The sequence below is a fragment of the Spea bombifrons genome, chromosome 4, assembly GCF_027358695.1.
Source record: "Spea bombifrons isolate aSpeBom1 chromosome 4, aSpeBom1.2.pri, whole genome shotgun sequence".
Classification (NCBI taxonomy): Eukaryota; Metazoa; Chordata; class Amphibia; order Anura; family Pelobatidae; genus Spea; species Spea bombifrons.
The window spans coordinates 109,606,368-109,625,673 of NC_071090.1; the positions used below are offsets into that span (position 1 = coordinate 109,606,368).

The 19,306-nt window shown below is 38.6% G+C and overlaps 2 protein-coding genes across 2 annotated transcripts; both read right to left on the reverse strand.

The window, feature by feature from the left end:
* Positions 1–3,612: 3,612 nt before the first annotated feature.
* On the reverse strand, positions 3,613–4,542 carry LOC128491662 (olfactory receptor 6B1-like). Its single transcript, XM_053463977.1, has one exon. The coding sequence runs from the start codon at positions 4,540–4,542 to the stop codon at positions 3,613–3,615; it is 930 nt and encodes a 309-aa protein (XP_053319952.1).
* Positions 4,543–8,508: 3,966 nt separating this feature from the next.
* On the reverse strand, positions 8,509–9,438 carry LOC128491663 (olfactory receptor 6B1-like). Its single transcript, XM_053463979.1, has one exon. It carries the CDS (start codon positions 9,436–9,438, stop codon positions 8,509–8,511), a length of 930 nt encoding a protein of 309 aa, XP_053319954.1.
* Between the last annotated feature and the right edge of the window lie 9,868 nt (positions 9,439–19,306).

Below are 19,306 nucleotides of genomic sequence, written 5' to 3' on the forward strand. Positions count from 1 at the left end.
AGACCCAAATCATGAGTATACAAATCGGTTTCAAGCTGAAAAAGTGGGGTGAACCAAAAAGGTGTTGCTTTTTATTTTTGAAGAATAACTACCTCTAAATATTCCCTGCAAATGAAATATTTTCTAAAAGCAACCCCCCCCCCCAAAGATCTCAAATGCACCTCATGGCCAGTCGCCGGCAGAATATCACTGTACTCAGGAGATGTTAGTGAATGATATATGCCAATATTGGCTATGATATATCCCAGGAGCTGTAAGCACAATTTGTGTAAAAAAACCCACAAAATAAATTACTACCACAGAGCTTGGTAGTAGACTTGGCGCATGAAAAGTCTTAAAATGCAAGCATTTCAAATACCTTGGGGTGTCTAGTTTTCAAAAATATATGGTAAAATGATTTGGCCAGCTTCAAAGATGTCCCAAAGAGGAAAAGGGGACAGGATAACCAGATTTGAAAGAAACGGTTTTGAAATAGCAAAACGTTACTTGTACTAATTGACTATAACTTGCAACCCCCCCCCCAAAAAAACCATTAAAACATTGGTTATTTAAAAACTCAGGACAAATAGTAAACTCTATTTAGCAGGTTTTTTCATTAAATTTTGTAGATGAGTCAAATATTTTTCAATTTTCTTATATATATATATATATATATATATATATATATATATATATAGTAAGTTAGATGATATGATCAAAAATGATATCAAAAGAAAGCCCTTCTGGTTCTGGAAAAAAATATATAACTTGTGTGGGTAAAGTAAATAAGAACAATTATCTTATTACGAGCATCACAAAAACATTAAAACAGTCTTGGTCATGAAGGGTACAAAACAACCTAGTCCTTTAGGGGTTAAACATATCTCACCCCCTTTCCTCTTCAGAACTCATTCGCAGTCCACATTTCTCCCTCTCTTCTGCCATCACCCTACCTTAACTCACATGCTATTCTCTCCTTTCCTCATTCACTCCCCCCCACTAACCTCTCTCAGGTAAATGCATCCCATCCCCACAAATCACAGTCCCATTTGTTATCTGTCTGCTCTCTGAAACCCTACCTTTTTCAAGAACACTCTCAGCCATCATTCTAAATCAAGCCATCTGAATGACCAACAACCTCTACAGATTATCTGGGCTCTATTTTTTCACTTCCCCCTCTACCACTAGACTGTAAGCTCCCAATTGGACGGCCTTCTTCTCCTTTTGTACCAGTTTGTTATTGTGTGTGATTATACATTATTCTACTCATTGTAACAGGGCTACGGAATCTGCTGGCGCTATATAAATAAATGTAATATCATTATGTAGAAGTGCTCCGCTAGGCCTGGTTAATGTAGCTGATACCAGGAAGAAGTGGATGAAGAAAGAAGTCAGAAGACAGAAGAACAAGAAGAGTAAAGAGAAGAACCTGAGCTCTGGAAAGGGACACGGGGACAAGAAAGCAGTAGTTGGAGAAGGAAAGGGGACATTGACAGAGAACATGAGAATGTGTGAGTAAGAGAGGAGCGAAAGGAACAAAATGCAAATGAAAAACATGGAGCTCTCCGCTTCATTTTAATTTGTTTCATTTTTGGACAACAAAAAGTTGTGCAAATCCAAATGCGCAAGTCTGATATGCATTATCCTGAATTATATGGCAAATAGTTGTATGAAGTATTTAACCCCTTCTCGGTCAGAGGGGTTTACTCTACTTTAGCTTTTTTGATATTTTTACCATATCTTTGTTCACCCATAATTCCTCTTTATAATGTTTAGCGTACCCACACAAATTATGTATTGTCTTCTCCTCATGACACTTTTTGTATAGTCTTTCATTCAATATGAATTATATGTTAGAAAACAAACCAAAATCTAAAAAAAAACACATGTATGTAGGATTTCTTTTACAAATCATCTTCTGATTTATGTTTAGTAACATCCTCTGAATAGAATAATACCCCACATGCTCCCTGACATACTACATGACTTTTTCTTAATTATAAACTTATTATGATCACCATTATTATTATTTTTGACTGGAGTTCCCTTTGTGGTCTTGGAACTCTCTTGGAACGTGGGATCACTGAAGTCCATTTAATTATCATTGAACTTAATTTATTTATATTTTTAATTATTTCTCCCTCATTTTCACTTTAATCCCCATCTCCGCCGATCACAGTGAGTTCAGTAAGCAGTGCTCCATTGCCCTGCATTACCTGTGGTCAACCTGCTCATCAGAGGTCTCAAGATGTTCTAGTTAGACCCTCTGGGAACCTTTTTAATTTTAACACCAGCAGAAATATGCATTATTCTGGTTTTTATTCGGGTGTAACAGGAGCTCAATTCAGATGCCATTATACTGGACCAGCCAGCAAGAAACAGACTCCTACTGACTGGGGAGTTGTAATGACAGCCTGTTCTCCTGGGTACCAGTGTGTGTGTGGGGGGGGGGGCGTATGATGTACTATTATGTCCTTGGTCCTCTAGACCTTGTTTTTAGTAATACCATTCCATATGGTCACCAGATGAACTCTTGTATGCTATTATTATATAAATCAGTATTCCTGATAAACTTAGTTGATAATCTAATTGAATGTGCCAACATATTCAGTAACTGTAAAATTGCATTGTCACATTATGTTATTCAATTCATGACTTTCTTGAAACGTCTGGTTACAGAGAATTAGTTAAAAGTGTGCTTATTGGTGCTATGATATTATATCAGTAATTCCCATCTTCTGTATTGCACTTCAGCCTCAATTTTACATTACACATTTATTTTTTTTGTATTAAACGTTTTATTCATCAGATCTGTGACACAGAACAAGAAAAATGTCATCAATACATAGGAAGGAAAAGACAACCGTCACGCAGGGCGGTGTGCTAACTCTAGATGACATATTCAAACAACATTAAATTGAGGGCTCCAATAGGGCCATAAGTGCGTCAGCATGTAATGAGAGGGCCAAGATGAAGATGGTGGCGAGTCGAGACCCAAACAGCAGAGCCAGATCCGAAGGCTTTTAAGTGGTTTTAGATACAGAAAAGAATCAAAAACACAAACGTTCAATGAAACAGAACTAAAAACAACAAAAGAAACAGAAAACAATACAAAATACGATTGATGTACCAGGAAAGCCGTGTCTGAGGATAAGCAGGCATACACGGGTATGAGAGCAGTGGATTTACAATGCAAATTACCCATTACCTTCAAAAGCCGTCGGGCGATGGAGATGCAAAAAGTCTTTTGGCTCCCTCTGCGTTGTGATCTGTAGATCCACCAGTGTATATGGAGATGCCTAGGGTTGCCAAGTCCAGGGGGGGGGGTGACCAGTAAGCCTCGGTAAGTATATTTGCCAAGTCAGGTGAACTTGGTCAGGTACAGTTTTGTTTAGACCCAAATCCTCCGCAGCCCACATATTTAGAACCACAAGGTGGATGACAGTGTGGAAGAGCAACCTCCACTCCAGGCCTGGTACTGGAAATGGGCCCTCTGCTCCTGTGGATCATAGTAAAGTTGGTAGCTCCAAACAGCAGCAAATCCAAAATCTAGACACTAAGCTGTTGGTAAAAGTCTCATGAAGGGCTGATATTTCTCCCTTTATAACTATAGTTGGAACAAGAGGAGCTATTCTAAAAAGCATTTGATATAAACTTTTTGAGATGTTGTTTGATCTCTTGATTCCTAAGACTGTATATAAATGGGTTAGCAAACGGGCAGAGAACTGTATAGAGAAGAGATGCTATCTTTTTGATATTAAATAGATTAAGCCATTTAGATGGAGCTATATACACAATTGTTTCAGTCCCATAAAAGGCAGACACTACAATGATGTGAGAGCTGCAGGTGGAGAAGGCTTTCTGCCTCCCGGTGCTGGAGGAAATTCCAAGAATGGTGATAAATATGGAAACATATGTGAATATAGTAAAGGAAAAGGGGACACACACAACCGGTATAGCTAGAACAAAGTTTACAAGTTCAGCAACAGTATGCTTTGTACATGACAGCTCTAGGAGGGGAGCAAGATCACAAAAGTAATGGTCAATTACATGGCCACAGAACATTAAAGCAGAAACCAGGGGGGTAAAAATAAATGTTATTATAAATCCAAAAAGCCAAGAAAACCCAATGAGTTGGAAACACAGCCTAGAACTCATGATGGACGTGTAATGCAATGGGCGGCAAATGGCCAAATAACGATCATAGGACATCACTGTGAGAAGGAAACACTCCGTACCCTCTGAAACACTAAAAAAGTTAAACTGAGTGATGCAGCCAATGAAAGATATTGTGCTTCCGCCATTAATTATAACATGGAGCATGTTGGGGGATATATTGGTGGTCAGCAGGAGATCGCACACCGATAACTGAGTGAGGAAGAAATACATGGGAGATTGCAGACTCCGAAACTTTGCCACCAATATAATAATCAGCAGATTCCCGACTAACGTCAGGATGTAGATCATGAGGAACAGAACAAACAAAATAGATTTTAAAATCTGTGAAGTTTGAAAACCCAAAAGCAGAATCTCCACCACTTTTGTCTGATTTGTTACAAACATATTTCCCAGAAACAGAAAAGATGCAATAAAATGTTCTTGTAATGTTTGACCAGGTACCTAATACAGTAGCATTAAGGCGTCCTTCTAGTGGTTTCCTTCTACTGATCTTGCATGTGGGAGAAAAATGAATATAATAGTTGAAAGAGAGTAGTAAATCGTCAGATATCGAATAAAAAACAGGTAGACTATGCTGTGTCGTTCAAACCTTAGAAAACTGGAAAAAACTTGTAAACCAAACACTTCTAGCAGTGGTTCTTCAGGATGCTAAGATTGGAGACAAAAAAAAAGAACACTAACTAACAAACAATAACTAACAGTATCAACATAAACATAGAGTAAACTTACTAATAATAGTTATGCATTCATTGATTATGTTGTATATGACCACATAAATTACATCATCGATTACATTAGCAAGAGAACAAGCTGAGCTGTGGAACAGGTGACAAGGTCATGGAAGTGATCTGTGGAGTATGTAGGGACACAGCTTGAGAGAGTGAATGAGAGTGGGAGAGCGTGAGTTTTGATAAAACACAAATTAAGGTATTTGTCACAACAAAGATTTAATTAATGGGTAACTCTTTTTTCATAATTTGTATTTGTATAATTTGTATTTGTCAATTCTTTCTGTTAAAAATACAGAAAAAATAAAGAAAATCTGTTTTGCAAATAATAATAATAATAATAATAATAATAGTAATAATACTGCATACCCCATCATGAGTACAGAGTGTTAAAAAAAAAAGTCTAAATATCACCATTAAATTTAAACTGATTTAAAGTACTGCAGGAATAATGCCATACCGCAAGAAAAATAAGTATTAAATATTCTATAATATTTCCTTGGTAATAACATAAATATTCATAGCTTAAAAAAAAAACATAGAAAAAGTTTTATTACATGGAAATTTATATACACTGACGTAAGTAACTCAACTAAAGCGAAGAATTTTATAATTGATTCAATTTAAAGACCAAAGAAATATATTGCTAGACAGACACCAAAAAGAGTCATGTTTAAGGTTGTATGCATGATAAACTTGATAAACCTACCGGCTTGACCTATCCTCTTCTGTCATCATGTAGAAGGATAACAATAACAGTCTCCTCACATGTTTGAAAAAAAAAAAAACAATGAAGGTCAGTAAATGCTTTCGAGGTCTTTATAGTGTGCAGAACACATGACATCATTTCTGATGAAGTCAGGAAAGCCCAGGGAATTTCAGGAAAGGCATCTGGGTATAGCTATAATGGGAATACACAGCCTGGTATGGCTTAACTCTTGCTCTACTGCAATGACTGAGGCAGAAAATCTGTACAACATGGCAGTAATTATAGCGGGCTATGCCAGAAATGAGGCCGGACCCCTCATGAATTGGATGAAATTGAGCCAAAAGCTTTGAATTGTCATCCAAAATTCGTAGGCCCACATTCACTCACACTCTCGTTAATTCTCTCACAGTCTCTCTCTAAATGTTTCCCTACCACTTCCACTTATGCCAACCACTTCTTAGTCATCTTTTCCCTTCTCTTCTCTCTTCTATCTTCAAGCAGCTATCTTTTACCTTCGTCTGCATCTCCGCCTGGCTTAACCTTTCGCCAAAATGGTAGCACTTGCAGTGACTTACATTCCACATCCGATCAGGGGAGGGGCCATCACCGATCCTCCAATCGGAGGAGGGGACATCACTGCAAGCGCCACAATATTGCACTCAGGTGAACTGGCAGAGAAGGTAGGGAAGCATTTAGAGAACATGAGGGAGAGTCCACTAGAATGAGCATGTGAGAGAGTGTGAGTAAATGTAGACGCACAAAGGTCGGACGGAAAATTTCTAACTTTTCATCCGATTTGTTGGGGTCTGGCCTCATTTTCGGGGTTTCCTACAAATCACAGAATATAACCAAAATTCTGTAAAGTTGCTATTCGTACGAATTTGAATGCACAAGTCTATTATGTTTTGCTCTGATATTAGTGGGAGCGAAATAAGAAAATATATTACAAATAAACATTCAAGGTCTCCTGACTAGCACAATAACCTGTGACTTATACTATGTGACAGTCAGAGGGGTTTACTCTACTTTAGCTTTTTTGATATTTTTACCATATCTTTGTTCACCCATAATTCTTCTTTATTACGTTTAGCGTACCCACTCAAATTAAATTTTTGTCTTTACGACACTTTTTGTATAGCCTTTCATTCAATATGAATTATATGTTAGAAAACAAACCAAAATGTGAAAGAATCTGAATAGAATAATACCCCACATGCTCCCTTACATACTACATGACTTTTTCTTAATTCTAAACTTATTATGATCACCATTATTATTATTTTTGACTGGAGTTCCCTTTGTGGTCATGGAACTCTCTTGGAACGTGGGATCACTGAAGTCCATTTAATTATCATTGAATTTCATTTATTTATATTTTTAATTATTTCTCCCTCATTTTCACTTTAATCCCCATCGCCAATCAGAGTGAGATCAGTAAGCAGTGCTCCATTGTCCTGCATTGCTGATTGCACTACCTGTGGTCAACCTGCTCATCAGAGGTCTCATGATGTTCTAGGTAGACCCTCTGGGAACCTTTTTAATTTTAACATCAGCAGAAATATGCATTATTCTGGTTATTATTCGGGTGTAACAGGAGCTCAATTCAGATACCATTATACTGGATCAGCCAGCAAGAAACAGACTCCTACTGAGTGGGGAGTTGTAATGACAGCCTGTTCTCCTGGGTACCAGTGTGTGTGTGGGGGGGGCGTATGATGTACTATTATGTCCTTGGTCCTCTAGACCTTGTTTTTAGTAATACCATTCCATATGGTCACCAGATGAACTCTTGTATGCTATTATTAGTATTCCTGATAAACTTAGTTGATAATCTAATTGAATGTGCCAACATATTCAGTAACTGTAAAATTGCATTGTCACATTATATTATTTAATTCATGACTTTCTTGAAACATCTGGTTACGGAGAATTAGTTAGTTAAAAGTGTGCTTATTGGTGCTATGATATTATATCAGTAATTCCCATCTTCTGTATTGCACTTCAGCCTCAATTTTACATTACACATTTATTTTTTTTTTGTATTTTTTGTATTTTATTCATCAGATCTGTGATACAGTACAAGAAAAATGTCATCAATACATAGGAAGGAAAAGACAACCGTCACGCAGGGCGGTGTGCTAACTCTAGATATAGAGTAATAAGACATGAAACGATGACATATTCAAACGACATTAAATTGAGGGCTCCAATAGGGCCATAAGTGCGTCAGCATGTAATGAGAGGGCAAAGATGAAGATGGTGGCAAGTCGAGACCCAAACAGCAGAGCCAGATCCGAAGGCTTTTAAGTGGTTTTAGATACAGAAAGGAATCAAAAACACAAACGTTCAATGAAACAGAACTAAAAAAACAACAAAAGAAACAGAAAACAATACAAAATACGATTGATGTACCAGGAAAGCCGTGTCTGAGGATAAGCAGGCATACACGGGTATGAGAGCAGTGGATTTACAATGCAAATTACCCATTACCTTCAAAAGCCGTCGGGCGATGGAGATTCAAAAAGTCTTTTGGCTCCCTCTGCGTTGTGATCTGTAGATCCACCAGTGTATGTGGAGATGCCTAGGGTTGCCAAGTCCAGGGGGGGGGTGACCAGTAAGCCTCGGTAAGTATATTTGCCAAGTCAGGTGAACTTGGTCAGGTACAGTTTGTTTAGACCCAAATCCTCCGCAGCCCACATATTTAGAACCACAAGGTGGATGACAGTGTGGAAGAGCAACCTCCACTCCAGGCCTGGTACTAGAAATGGGCCCTCTGCTCCTGTGGATCATAGTAAAGTTGGTAGCTCCAAACAGCAGCAAATCCAAAATCTAGACACTAAGCTATTGGTAAAAGCCTCATGAAGGGCTGCTATTTCTCCCTTTATAACTATAGTTGGAACAAGAGGAGCTATTCTAAAAAGCATTTGATATAAACTTTTTCAGATGTTGTTTGATATCTTGATTCCTAAGACTGTATATAAATGGGTTAGCAAACGGGCAGAGAACTGTATAGAGAAGAGATGCTATCTTTTTGATATTAAATAGATTAAGCCATTTAGATGGAGCTATATACACAATTGTTTCAGTCCCATAAAAGGCAGACACTACAATGATGTGAGAGCTGCAGGTGGAGAAGGCTTTCTGCCTCCCGGTGCTGGAGGAAATTCCAAGAATGGTGATAAATATGGAAACATAAGTGAATATAGTAAAGGAAAAGGGGACAAACACACCCGGTATAGCTAGAACAAAGTCTACAAGTTCAGCAACAGTATGCTTTGTACATGACAGCTCTAAGAGGGGAGCAAGATCACAGAAGTAATGGTCAATTACATTACCACAGAACATTAAAGCAGAAACCAGGGGTGCAAAACTAAATGTTATTATACATCCAAAAAGCCATGAAAACACAATGAGTTGGAAACACAGCCTAGAACTCATGATGGACGTGTAATGCAATGGGCGACAAATGGCCAAATACCGATCATAGGACATCACTGTGAGAAGAAAACACTCTGTACCTTCTGAAACACAAAAAAAGTAAAACTGAGTGATGCAGCCATTGAAAGATATCGTGCTTCCTCCATTAATTATAACATGGAGCATGTTGGGGGATATATTGGTGGTCAGCAGGAGATCGCACACCGATAACTGAGTGAGGAAGAAATACATGGGAGATTGGAGACTCAGAAACTTTGCCACCAATATAATAATCAGCAGGTTCCCGACTAACGTCAGGATGTAGATCATGAGGAACAGAACAAACAGAATAGATTTTAAAATCTGCGGAGTTTGAAAACCCAAAAGCAGAATCTCCACCACTTTTGTCTGATTTGTTACAAACATATTTCCCAGAATCCGAAAAAATGCAATAAAATGTTCTTGTAATGTTTGACCAGGTACCCAATACAGTAGCATTAAGGCGTCCTTCTAGTGATTGCCTTCTACTGATCTTGCATGTGGGAGAAAAATGAATATAATAGTTGAAAGAGAGTAGTAAATCGTCCATCAGATATCGAGAAAAACCAGGAAGACTATGCTGTTTCGTTCAAACCTTAGAGAACTGGAAAAAATCTTGTAAACCAAACACTTCTAGCAGTGGTTCTTCAGGATGCTAAGATTGGAGATAAAAAAAACACTAACTAACAAACAATAACTAACAGTACAAAGTCAATCAACGTAAACATAGAGTAAACTTACTAATAATAGTAATCCCTTCATTGATTACGTTGTATATGACCAGATAAATTACATCATCGATTACATTAGTGATCACACTAAATTTCCAGTTTCTTCATTTTGTATTGGTATCCAGTCAATTTGGACGAATCCTAACTTGTTTTGCAGTTAGAAGGATAAAGTGGGGTTGTCGGCTTGGGTTTTTGGGAACTCGTTTTTTTTTGTTTTATATTTTTATTTCTTATAATCAATAACAAATATGTATGGTTTTAGTGTCGCAATTCCAGGACAAGTTTTATGGATATGTCTGGATAGGGACATGTCTGAATCAGAATAGTTTGGGGCATTTTTCACCCAAAAACAAAATGTGTTGCCCGGTGTCAAGGAGGGCGGGGGGTTGGAGGAAGAAAGAAGACAGAAGAAGCGGAGCTGTGGAAAAGGCGACAAGGTCGTTGAAGAATGTAGGGAGACAGCGTGAGAGAGTGAATGAGAGTGGGAGAGCCTAAGTTTTGGTAAAACACATATTAAGGTATTTGTCACAATGCAAATTTAATTAATTAATTAACTATTTTTTCATAATTTGTATTTGTACAATCTGTATTTGTCAATTCCTTCTGTTAAAAATAAAGAAAAAAAAGAAAATCTGTATTGTAAATAATAATAATAATAATAATAATAACAATACTGCATACGTAGCAAGTTAGACCCCATCATGAGTACAGAGTGTTCTTATTTTAAAAAAAATTGTAAATTCTAAATATCATCATTAAATTAAAACTGATTTAAAGCACTGGAGGAATATTGCCATACAGCAAGAAAATAAGAATGTAATATTCTATAATATTTCCTTGGTAATAACATAAATATTGATAGCTTAAAAAATTACAGAAAAAGTTTTATTACATGGAAATTTTTATACCCTGACATGAGTTATTCATCAAAAGTGAGGAATTTTATAATTGATTTGAGACCAAAGTAACATATTGCTAGACAGACACCAAAAGGAGTCATGTATAAGTTTGTATGCATATTTCTACAAAAAACAAGAGTCATTTAGTCAGCTTATTCCTCTGTTTAAGACGGAAAATACAGAAACTTGATAAACCTACCGGCTTGACCTATCCTCTTATGTCATCATGTAGAAGGATAACAATAACAAATTCCACACATATATGAAAAAAAGCAAGCAATGAACGCTTGGTAAATGCTTTAGAGGTCTTTATAGTGTGCAGAACACATGACATCATTTCTGATGAAGTCAGGAAAGCCCAGGGAATTTCAGGAAAGGCATCTGGGTATAGCTATAATGGGAATACACAGCCTGGTATGGCTTAACTCTTGCTCTACTGCAACGACTGAGGCCATTAAATTTAGAAAATCTGTACAACATGGCAGTAATTATAGCAGGCCATGCCAGAAACGAGGCCAGACCCCTCATGAAACGGCTGTAAAAAAATAATTAATATAGTTTAATAAATGCTAACAATAAAGGCCTCCTAAAAGTCAACATCCACAGTATTACCGATGGCATTAAATATAAAATCAATGATCACAGGATACCGGCAGATGATGGGCTTGTCTCAGTGACCTTACGAGAAATGATTGTGTAATAAAAGCAGACTCACTATTTTTTTCCCAAATTTCAGGGCAAAAAGGCACCAAATAAGGACCAACTAACTGCTCAGATCCAAGTAATCATTTAGCGGGATCATAGCTATTCTTCTACTCTTTCCATTTCAAGTTCTAGGCAACTACAATTAAGTCGATTGAAAAATGTTGTCAATATGGTGTCCTGGGGATCTACGTTTTCAGTCTTTTTTTTCCAATTATTTTTATATTTATGTGTGTGGTGGGACTTTGAAGAAAAGTTTTTGGGAATATGTGTTGATATTTTCTATTTTCTCCACCCTTTTGTGGAAGTGCTCCATGAGGCCTGTTTAAACAGAGTTGATACCAAGGAGAAGAGGGAGAAGAAAGAAAACACAAAAACAAGAAGAGCAAAGAGAAGAAGTGGAGACATGGACACGGAAGCGGTCAGATGAGACGGTAGGGAGACATTGTCAGAGAACGTATCAGAGAGCATAAGTGAGTGAATGAGAGCATGAGAAAGAGTGAGACCGTCAATGAGAACGCAAGAGTGTGAGTAAGAGGGAGAGTGAAAATCCAACAAAAATAAATGAAAATTCGGAGTTGTCCCTCCTTATATTCGGACATTCATACAAATTCAGACATATCAAATAGTCCTTATGTCAAGATTAAACTATGTATGTGTCAAAAATCTGGTATGAATTATGCTTCTTGATAATTAAGATTATAATATAATAAAGTTCCTAATGTGTGGGGTGACTGGTCATCCTTTTATTGTAATGTTTTACTTCAGCTAATATGTTTTGGTGTTTTTGCAGGTTATAGATACTGACTGGATATCTCTGATCTCGCCTTGTCTAGAGTTTGGAGGACTGAAGAGGACAACATAACCTGAGAAGAGCTGCTTTTAGATGATCTCCATTATTTTTCTTCTTTATAACAATCACTAACCTTAACTTCGTCTTGGTTTAAAACAACCCAATTATCAACTTATGTGTCTAGAGAAACATATTGCATTCACAACTGAGAGTAGTAATTCCTGTATTCTAGTTTCTAAAATATGATTGAAACGAACCGGACGAAACTGACAGAGATTCTGCTGTTGGGCTTTCAGAATCCTCCAAATTATAACTCTGCTATATTTCTTCTGTTCCTTGTGACCTACATCTTTATATTAGTCGGGAACCTGATGATTATTATATTGGTGTCAATGGTTCAGAGTCTGAAATCTCCCATGTATTTCTTCCTCACTCAGTTATCATTGTGTGATATCCTTGTATCTACAGATATTGTCCCTGAGATGCTCCATGTTGTAATTAATGGAGGAAGTGCCATACATTTCAATATCTGCATCACACAGTTTGGCATTCATGGTGTTTCAGAAGGTACGGAGTGCTATATTCTCGCGGTGATGTCCTACGACCGGTATTTGGCCATCTGCCGCCCACTGCATTACACGTCCATCATGAGTTTTAGGCTCTGTTTCCAATTCACTCTTTTTTGTTGGGCTTTACCAAGTATAATAACATTTACGATTACACCACTGCTTTCATCTTTACGGTTCTGTGGTCATGTTATTGACCATTATTTCTGTGATTTTCTTTTCCTTATAGAGTTGTCTTGTACAAAGCATACTGCTGCTGAACTTGTAGATTTTGTGATAGGCATACCCTACTTAGGTGTCCCTTTTTTCTTTATTATTTTTACTTATGTCTCCATTTCTATCACAATCCTTGGAATTTCCTCCAGCACCGGGCGGCAGAAAAACTTCTCCACCTGCAGCTCTCACCTGACTGTAGTCTGTGTCTTTTATGGGACGCTAATAGTAGTTTATATTGCACCTACCAAAGGATATTCCTTTAATGTTAGTAAAGTTTTGTCTCCTCTGTATACGGTGATCTGCCCATTTTTTAACCCAATTATATATAGTCTTAGGAATCAAGATATCAAAATAGGATTCAAAAAGTTGTTATCAATTAGACTATGAGGGATTTAGAATAAAGCTCATAAAATCAATTACCCTAGCAAGCTACCTACCTTCTTTTTTAGAACCATTTATATACCACGGTGTCTTTACATTTGTTTATTATTATTATTATTATTATTATTATTATGCTTCCCATGAGTCAATGAGTAAAAACCTGCAAATGACAAAAATAATCACTTATCTATTGAATAAAATATCCTAAAATGATCAGGGAAGCTATTGATTCTCAATCTTGGTCCATGGAAAGGGTTATAAGATTGAGTGTATGTGTCAGTGTATGGTTTCAAAAGGTATGTGTAAGTGTATTGTTATAGAGTGAGAGGCATTGACTAAGGATGGACCAGATCAGATGTCCACCGGTCTTGCACACAACGGTTGAGGGTTGACCAGCCCGTTCTACAACACAGGTGCCTCATTAATAGTGTCCAAAAAAGGCTTTCAATTGCATGAGAGTCTCATTTGGGTTAAAATGCAGTGCAGTCTCACTGATTCAGCTCCTTGGTGAGCAATATAGCCATGTGTAACGTCCACCGTTTGCTGTTAGGAATTATCTTCACTCTGTGCTGCTCGTTTCCCGCTTCCAACCACTAGTGGCCGCTATTGTCACTCTGAAGCACTCAGAGTGATTATCAAGTCCAGCTGCACTCAGACCTGATTGCCATAACCAGGAAACAAGGTGCACCTGGACATCACAGCCTTTATAAACCTGCCCAGCCCTTCAGACTGGGCCTTGATATTGATGTTATAGGACTGTCTGTTTGGTTCCTGCTTTGGTTCCTGATCTGTTCCTGTGTTGTGGCCAGCACCCCACAAGGGGACTCCCAAGCTGAGTACCCTGCAAGTGGGATTACCTGTGCCCCATCCAGAGGGCTTCCTGCCATGTGTGCCCCATCCAGAGGGCTTCCTGCCGTGTGTGCCCCATCCAGAGGGCTTCCTGCCGCGTGTGTCCCATCCAGAGGGCTTCCTGCCGCGTGTGCCCCATCCAGAGGCCTTCCAGCCAAGAGACTTTCCCTGCTTATATGTCGTACCATCATCTGCAATACAACTATTATCAGCATCTTCTGTCTGTGATTTATTTCCTGCGCCTGTCTGTACCAACCCCAAGCTGGCAGGACTAGCAACTGAGACAGCAAGAATCATAGGATCTGTGCCTCACTGTAGTATACAGCAGTATAGCAATAAAGTGCTTTACCGCTCTCACAAGGGCAGCGCCAAGACTTTTTTCTTTTTCTTGGAGCCCGACCAACTTCAAAAACATTATCTCAACCCCAAGCCCTCATGGGTCAGGGGGAGAGACGTGCATGAAGAAAAACCACCTAGTACAATCATGTGCTCACCATGTGCAGCGGCGTGCAAAACTGCACACGGTGATTGCAGCTTGCGTGCTGGGGCAAATCAGCACCTCAGGCTCCATGCTTCCTACCCCCCGCATTGGGGTACTACACTTGATCTTAGCCAAAAGGCCAGTGCCAAGACAAAAACACAGACAGACAAACAGACAGACAGACAAAAAGACCCACATTTAGGCAAAACTGAAACTAATTTAATTGAGGAAGCAATCACCACCAGCCTCCAAGAGCTTTTCAATAAGGTCGTGGTGAGCTACAACCAGCATGCATCACACCATATGTAAAACAATATGCAGATCATATGCAAATTAGTTATAACAGCACTCAAAAAGCACATGAACACAATCCTGCCATCAGAACCAATAATACTGGTCAGACAGGAACGAGGAAGGGAGAAACTGGGATCTAGAGCGCGCCAGCTCTCTCGCTGTTGCCACCCTGTACCCCTGATCAGATACACGGTGACTTAAACATAAATCCAAGCAAAGGAACCAGATATTGCGCTGTAATTAGTGGCCACTGTCACCTACTGGAATTATGTAATGCACTCCAAGGGTCCATCGTCTATCATAGGAAATATAGCCTCCAGCTGCCGCCCAAGTCACGGAGGCTTCCATGACAAACAGAGTCACTAGTGGTTTTTTTTTTCAAATTTCAGGGCACAAAGGCACCAAATAAGGACTAACTAACCACTCAGATCCAAGTAATCATTTAGCGGGATCATTGCTTAATTACAGCCATTCTTCTACTCTTTCCATTTCAAGTTTTAGGCAATTACAACTAAGTCGATTGAAAAATGTTGTCAATATGGTGTCCTGGGGATCTATGTTTTCAGACTTTCCCTGTTTATATGTCGTACCATCATCTGTAATACAACTATTATCAGCATCTTCTGTCTGTGATTTATTTCCTGCGCCTCTCTGTACCAACCCCAAGCCCCTCGTATCCCCTGCACCTGGGCTCCTATCAGACCTGCTCACCCGGTCCGTGACACCATGGAAAATTAGATAGGATGCGCTAAACTTGGGTTACTTTGACATAGTGGCGGGCTATGTAATACATGGCCATCTAATAAGACGGAATACCCAATATTTATGCCTTAGGTGTTTTTATAGGTTGATGCCAGAGGAGGCCCCTGCAGGCGACCAATAGAGTCGCTCGCACAAACCTATGGATTTCCGCTCCCGTTAACCAGGGAGATTAGTAGATTAACAAAGATGAACAAATTGTGTGTCTTCGTCTTCGTATACATTTTGCCGCCGCCATGTTCGTTCGGTATTCGGGCTGAACAATGAAAACGCACCCTTCGGGTACATTTTCATGTTCGCCCGAATACGAATGCACAAGTCTAATAAACATGGAGCACAGCTCACTCTCACGTGTTTCCAGACATTCTTTCTTTTACATTTCCTGCTCCCTGAAAATTCTGCCTTTCTGAATTTTTTTTAACTTTTGACACAATTATTATTATTATTATTATTATTATTATTATTATTATTATTATACCAAAGTATAGATGATTTTTTACTAATAGATTAGATGTTTTGTATAGGTTATATTTAAAACATAAGAAACTTCAGGTTAGTAGAGTTCAAAAATGACTATGATGTCTTGGGATGTGTCGAGTTATTATTGTCGCACCACCTGGAGTTCTCTCTGTGATACACATCCCTGGAGTTCTTTACAGAAATGATGTCATGTATGTTACACAGTATAAAGACCTCCGCAGCAGGTATTGACTGTGTATTCCTGTTAGAGCCCAGGCCAGTAGGCCAGTCCACTCCATAGGTTCTTTTTTTATTAGGAATTGCTTCCTCCACCCTACTCTTTATGAACCACTGTGCACCAGCATAGTGCCAACATCTAGCTTTGAACCCACGTGCACCTAAATTTGTATTAGAATTGCTGCTTACTTTCTCCTGCTTGGATTTCTAATTCTAACTGGATTCCAGTATTAACCTGTGGACTGTTTGGCTGCTGGGTCTTGCTCTTCCTCCTGCTAGGACATCTGTTTCTTGCCTGCTGAGGGATTCCACCAGACTTGCTGGACAGCTTTTGATTGGTCCTGTTACTCATCTTGTTGAGGCACCGCTACTGTCTACTCTACTTACTGATTGAACCCCTGCAAGGACTCAGGCTCCAAGGTCACAAGTCAGTGTTATATCTCACCATCTCTGTCCAGGGTAGCCCAGTGACAATTCCACTCTGATTCTACTACAGAAACTATGCGGGCACATGAGAGTACTTAAAAAACCCAGCCAGGTATTATTCAGTTAGAAATGGACATGGAGATGACTCAAGAGGAAGGTGGGATCCCTGGTACAATGCCAATGGTCTATGTGGGGTTGTGCGTGGTCGTATGAACGTGGAGTATGACTTAGACCCAGCTCTGCACATTTTATTCCACAACCAGCTCACCCATCACTACCTAAAATGTTAAAAACAATGTCTGCATATAGGTTTGTGACACATATTGTCCACTTTCTGTAAGTATTAACAGCTAAAAAGTGGTCACTCTAGTATGCAGTACATTGGACATTTTAGATTGATGTCAGCAGGACAAAACATTATATGTAGAATTCGTAGTTTTGTATATGATGGTTTCTGCTGTAAAACAAATAATTAATATCGTTTAATAAATGCCAACAATGAAGGTCTCCTAAAAGTCAACATCCACAGTATTACCGGTGGCATTAAATATAAAATCAATGATCACAGGATACCAGCAGATGATGGGCTTGTCTCAGTGACCTTACGAGAAATGATTGTGCAATAAAAGCAGACTCACTATTTTTTTCCCACATTTCAGGGCAAAAAGGCACCAAATAAGGACTAACTAACTGCTCAGATCCAAGTAATCATTTAGCGGGATCATAGCTATTCTTCTACTCTTTCCATTTCAAGTTTTAGGCAACTACAATTAAGTCGATTGAAAAATGTTGTCAATATGGTGTCCTGGGGATCTAGTTTTCAGTCTTTTTTTTTCAATTATTTTTATATTTATGTGTGTGGTGGGACTTTGAAGAAAAGTTTTTGGGAATACGTGTTGATATTTTCTATTTTCTCCACCCTTTTGTGGAAGCGCTCCAGGAGGCATGTTTAAACAGAGTTGATACCAAGGAGAAGAGGGAGAAGAAAGAAGACACAAAAACAAGAAGAGCAAAGAGAAGAAGTGGAGACATGGACACGGAAGCGGTCAGATGAGACGGTAGGGAGACATTGTCAGAGAACGTGTCAGAGAGCATAAGAGAGTGAATGAGAGCATGAGAAAGAGTGAGACCGTCAATGAGAACGCAAGAGTGTGAGTAAGCGAGGGAGTGTGAAAAAACAACGAAAATTCGGAGTTGTCCCTCCTTATATTCGGACATTCATGCAAATTCACACAAAGTCTAAAATCCAACATATGTAAAAGATACTTCAATACACTTTACAATCCCATAAATAATACTAAAAAAATAGTCCTTATGTCAAGATTAAACTATGAATGTGTCAAGAACATCTGGTATTAATTATGCTTCTTGATAATTAAGATTATAATATAATAAAGTTCCTAATGTGTGGGGTGACTGGTCAACCTTTTTGGTGTTTTTGCAGGCTATAGATACTGACTGGATAGCTCTGATCTCCCTTATCTAGAGTTTGGAGGACTGAAGAGGACAACATAACCTGAGAACAGCCGCTTTTAGATCATCTCCATTACTTTTCTTCTTTATAACAATCACTAACCTTAACTTCGTCTTGGTTTAAAACCCAATTATCAGCTTATCCCTATGTGTCTAGAGGAACATATTGCATTCACAACTGAATACTACAGCTGAAGATACTGGCCATGAGAGTAGTAATTCCTGTATTCTAGTTTCTAAAATATGATTGAAACGAACCGGACAAAACTGACGGAGATTCTGCTGTTGGGCTTTCAGAATCCTCCAAATTATAACTCTGCTTTATTTCTTCTGTTCCTTGTGACCTACATCTTTGTATTAGTCGGCAACTTGCTGATTATTATATTGGTGTCAAAGGTTCAGAGTCTGAAATCTCCCATGTATTTTTTCCTCACTCAGTTATCATTGTGTGATATCCTTCTATCTACAGACATTGTCCCTGGGATGCTCCATGTTGTAATTAATGGAGGAAGCACCATACATTTCAATATCTGCATCACACAATTGGAAATTTATGGTGTTTCAGGAGGTACAGAGTGCTATATTCTCGCAGTGATGTCCTACGACCGGTATTTGGCCATCTGCCGCCCACTGCATTACACGTCCATCATGAGTTTTAGGCTCTGTTTCCAATTCGCTCTTTTTTGTTGGGCTTTACCAAGTATATTAACATTTACGATTACATACCTGCTTTCATCTTTACGGTTCTGTGGTCATGTTATTGACCATTATTTCTGTGATTTTGTTTCGCTTCTAGAGTTGTCTTGTACAAAGCATACTGCTGCTGAACTTGTAGATTTTGTAATAGGCATACCATTCTTAGGTGTCCCTTTTTTCTTTATTATTTTTACTTATGTCTCCATTTCTATCACAATCCTTGGAATTTCCTCCAGCACCGGGAGGCAGAAAGCCTTCTCCACCTGCAGCTCTCACCTGACTGTAGTCTGTGT